Genomic DNA, 5,173 nt, shown 5'->3' on the forward strand with positions numbered 1-5,173 from the left:
TAAATTTTTAAAGCCACAGCAAAGTCCTCCTATAAGTATATAAGTGATAACAGGAAACCGAGACGCTTCAAACATCTCTTGTCATCTCCCAGGACAGTGGACAGTATGCCAACCAAGCCCTTGGGATAGGACTAGACACACTAAAAAACTCCTTCAAGGATGCTGCTGATCTACTTACATACCAGCATTACATCGACAATCATAGTACAAAGAAAATGCACATCATGCAAAAAATCTTATTTATACTTTTAGCTTGGCCATTAGCTGATAATAGGGAGAAGACTTTCTATGAATAATCATAAATTCAGATAGTAGGAAACGCATCACTCCCTTAATGAAATGAGTCCCTCTCTCGCTTACAATTTCCAATGGGCACTTGTACTCATAAACAAACTTGGTTGTGCTCTTTGCATCAGCTTTATAGTTGCCTTGACATCTGCCCGCCATTTGGAACAATAATACATAGCCACCATGATGTATCTTGCTGTTGTTGATTTTCTGGACCTACAAAATCCATGCCCCGTTTCTGGAACAATCCTAAGGACATGACAGTTAAAGGCGTTCGGTCCTTACCATGTGTTATATCAACAAAGGCCAAGGACTTCTGAACATGAAGTTCAAAAGTCACATTTCAGCACTTGACAAAGTCTAGCTCAAGTCTGTAAGTCCATCAGAAGACCTTTTGTTAAGATATCCTCAAATTTATGTACAAAGCACTGTTAAAAGACAGGGCAAAAAACCAGTAGCATTAAGATAATTTAGTTCACATGTAAGGTAACAAAACCAATCTGGAGGCTCATTGCGATTCTTGAAACTTTGGGTTCCAATGGTTATCTCAAAATTCTCATCATTTGCAGACGGATTAGAAAGACGATCTCAAGCAAAATTCCCCCTATTAAGACAATGAAATCATTATGATGGAAGGAAACACAGACAATTTCAAGGATCCAACAACAAAATGGCAACATGCCACAATTTCAAGTGTCTGTGGATGGGTGATCAAAAGCATGAGATGAATGCCGTACATTGTACGATGGCATTATTAATGTGTGGCTTATTACATCATGAGACATTTGTTTTAAGGGAAAGTAAGGATGAAACAATGCAACACATCCATCCATCAGGATGAAACAATGCAAGACATCCACCCATCCATCCAATGTAAATGAAAGCACAGAAACAAGAAAAAGAAGAAGAAGAAGAGAAGAGATGACAAAGACTAATCAATGGGGCAATGGGGACAATCACGAGACCTGGGCAAGGGCGTTGCCGTAGCTGCCCTCGCAGACGGGGTTCTCGCTGAAGTTCAAGATGGGGTAGGAGGCAGAAGCCGGGCCGACTTTGAAGACGAGGTTCTCGCCGCTCACATAGATGGCCGTGATGTCCCACCATATGAACAACACCTTGACGGTAATGCCGCTGAGGTTCGTCAGGCTGCCGGATGCAATGGTGCCCGAGATCTTGGACGCGTACTTGACAGGGTAAGCGTCCGGTATGTCCACCGTGCAAGAGCCGTCCAGGTACAACGTGAACTTGCCGTCGTCGTCCAGCTCGTAGCTAGTCACCGTCTCCGGCAGCAGGCCCGCCGGGAACCCATAGCCCTCCAGAACCTCGTAAGCGGATGAGGAGTCGTTGGAGTAGCAGTGGCTCTCAGTGGTGAGCGAGAGGAACAACAGCAGCACAAGGAAGGAGGAGAAGGAACAAGAAGGGGATATCGATGAGGTAACCATGATAGGCATGCAGGTTAGGGCTAGGAGGAGTAGCGAGCAGATTAGGGTTTGGCAGTGTGCGGATTGTTTGCAGGATGCAGATTCGGACTTGCAAGCCGAGAACTAGGGTTTGCGAGCTACTGATTAGGGTTGGCGGGATTCAGATTAGGGCTTGCAGCTAGCAGATTGGGGCTTTTCTGGCTGCACAAACCTTAGTTTAGACTACGAAGCTAATTTTGACTCAAAAAGCTTCTAACCACATGGTACATCTACATCATGCCACCTGTTACCAATTTTTCTGTCTTCTCTCCCATGCAAAAGCAACCCTTTTCAGCACGTCACTTGCAGGGTTCACACTGGCCCCCCTACGGAGTCCGGACGCTAATCAATTTTCCCCTAACCTAAGGTGATTTCAATTCATAGGGTTTTAATTTTTGAGGCTTCAATTTCTTTCCAATAATGTTTGACTTAACTTTGAAGTATTAATAAGGTGTTCACGGCTTTGATTTTACATTCCACCACTACGTTGCATTTTTTCGAACAAATCTTCAAAAGCCAATGAAGATACAGCCTAGCGGTAAGGTGTTGATCTAGAAGACGCTTACTCTCCTTGATTGTCAGTCCCATGCAAGAGGTACTAGGTTGTTTGACGGTGGCACAGAAGCACACACAAGCACAAAAGATCCCAAAAAAAAAGGCCGAATTATGAGTTGTAATTGAAGTCCCATGCAAGAGGTGCCGGGTTCAAAACTTGCTAGACGGCGGCACGGAAGCACACATGAGCACAAAAGATCCCAAAAAAAGAGGCCGCATTATGAGGTGTAATTCCTGAATTTGGTGTATCAAAAACAAATAATAATCCCAAAATCTTTATGTACTTTTCTTTAAGTAATTTTTATAATTGTATACATTGGCTTTATGCCTTTTTTCCGTTCTTCTTTTTAATTCTAAGAGCTTCCTCTTTTCAGTTCTAAAAACATGAGGCAAGTTGGGGGATTTTTCCCAACCTACCCCCCAAGTGCCTCAAGTTTGTAAATTTGTGTTCAGAAGTGACTTCAATTTCTATTTTTTTAAAACTAGTTACATTTGAAAATGACTCCTAGTTTTTTTTCAAATTGCAGGAGCAACAAGACATGCAAGTGTTGCTCAAGGAGGCCCCACATAGCATGTTTAGAAAGATGCTCGAAGTGACACCCTTCATTTTAAAATCTAGTGATGTCCGTTCTTGTGTTTATTGCAATTTATCTCTTCTATTTTTCCTTACTATCAATGCAAACCAGGAGGGATAATACACTTGCAAAACTCTTATAACATTTTGAATACTTAGGGTAGATAGTGTCTTATCAATTCAGATGATTTCAGTAAATTGGTAAGCATGCATAAGGATCTCAAGAACTATTTGCAGTTTATTCTCATTCTATTACAGTAGTTTACCTAAACTTTGGTGATGAAACAAGAAAATTTTGGTCTTTGTAGTTTCAATATCAAATATTGACTCCATATTTACTTTTACTTTCTTTATCTTTATTCCCTAGAATTGAGGGCTTCAAAAATTTCTATTTGGGACCCTGACTTTAAAGTCTTGGATCATCCACACATCACTCAATTACAAATATATTTTGGTGGATTTTGTGTCATCCTCAAGTCGTTTAAAACCATGCCAACGTTATAGCAAAGGTGGCTCTAAGATGCTTTCATTTTAGTCACTATTTGATGCATTATATTTTTGGCAAAATGTTATGATTCTGTAGTGTTTTCTTTAGAGCATCATGAGCTAGGGAAGGCCATTGGACTACATATTCTGAGGGAGCTTGGATGGAGCTTTTTTCCCAACCACTCTCTCTAGAAAATTTAACAATCTCTCTCTTCCACACCACCATATGACCCTCCAAATCCTCCCACCACCCCCACCATAGCATATTTTGATTGTAACATCACAATACCGTCATCACGCTACATAAGCTATATGCCCAAATAATAACGCAATGAGCCCAAATCTATCCTCGTAAATAACACATGTAATATAGCCTTGAAGGCTAAAATCTTATCTTCATTAGGGCCTATGAGCAAAAGATTTCAGCCTTGAAGGCTGAAATCTTCTCCTCATTAGAGCATATCATTAACATATAAAACGATGACAAAAAAATAATCTTTACTTATCTTTACACAAAGGGTACTCTTAGTTAGACTGTAGCAAAAACCACTAGCAACAAAGTATGTATTTATCTTCTGATACCATGCTCTAGGAGCCTGCTCTTAAGGCTATATAAAGCTTTTCTTAACTTGCATACTTTAGACTCATGTCCCTTCTCAACAAAATCACGAGGCTAAACCTCCTCATGTAAATCACCATTCAAGATGACAGTCTTAATATCCAACTGGTGTACATTCCAATCTAATAATATACCTAGGTAGGTGTAGTCATATAAGATGTGGATGTAAAGGTCTTATCATATTCCATGTCCTTCTCCTGAGCATAACCCTTGGCAAAGCAAGGCTTATCGTGTAGCATTCAATGTAACCATTAGCTTTACACTTTAGCTTATGAACCCAGTTCTTCATACCAATGACCATTTTAACATAAGGCAAATTTGTTAAATATTTTAACATAAGGCGAATCTGCCAAATATCAAGTGTCATTTTTTGGGATTAAGTCGTACTCATCCTGCATGGCCTACATCCAATGATCATTTTTCTATGTTTCCTTAAAGAAGAACAAGCAATGGGTTCCTATGCTTCCTCAAAGGAGCACAGAAAATTGGATGCATGGCCTGCATCCAATGATCATTTTTCTATACTTCCTTTAGCACATAAGTGGCACACATAATTGCCTCCAACCAAAAAACATGAGGCAAATCCTCGCCTTTAACCATGCAACCTAGTATATCCACTAGTATATCCATGAGAGACCTCTTCTTCCTCTTAGCCACACCATTTTACGAAGGTGTGTAAGGCACCATGCATTAATGTTTTATGCCTATTTCAACCATATATGCATGAAACTCCTTTAACATATACTCCCCCCCTCGAACTATATGAAGGGTGTAAGCTTTATATGTAGACACAATTTTTAGCCATAGAAACAAAGTGTCTAAAGCATGTAAAAACCTTTGACTTTGCCTTCCAATGGATACACCTACATGTACTTAGAGTAATCATCAATTAAAGTCACAAAGTAGAGGTATTTCCCAATCGATGGTATCCTCATAGGACCACATACATCACTATGTATAATTTGTAATTTTTGGGCAACCCTTATTAATCCATCTGATCCATGTTACATCTTGCCCAAAATAAATCCCTTGCATATATAATTAAGAGGCCATCAACACCATCTTTGGCCTTTTAAGGTGCAATAAACTGCCAAAATTCAAGTGATCAAAGTGGGCATACCATAGCTTTGTATCACTCATATCACAAGTGGAAATAACCAAACAAACAATATAACAAGCATTATGTACCAA

General features: G+C 39.8%; 1 protein-coding gene across 1 annotated transcript; it reads right to left on the minus strand.

The window, feature by feature from the left end:
* Nucleotides 1-222: 222 nt before the first annotated feature.
* LOC147604722 (uncharacterized protein At5g01610-like) lies at nt 223-1,957 on the minus strand. Its single transcript, XM_086794881.1, has 2 exons — nt 1,254-1,957; nt 223-659 (listed from the first exon to the last, which is right to left on the minus strand). The coding sequence occupies exons 1-2, from the start codon at nt 1,737-1,739 to the stop codon at nt 654-656; spliced, it is 492 nt and encodes a 163-aa protein (XP_086651007.1). The 5' UTR covers nt 1,740-1,957; the 3' UTR covers nt 223-653.
* Nucleotides 1,958-5,173: the final 3,216 nt, after the last annotated feature.

The sequence above is a fragment of the Cibotium barometz genome, chromosome 61 (assembly GCF_041138505.1).
Source record: "Cibotium barometz isolate CiBa-2024 chromosome 61, ASM4113850v1, whole genome shotgun sequence".
NCBI classification, from domain to species: domain Eukaryota; kingdom Viridiplantae; phylum Streptophyta; class Polypodiopsida; order Cyatheales; family Cibotiaceae; genus Cibotium; species Cibotium barometz.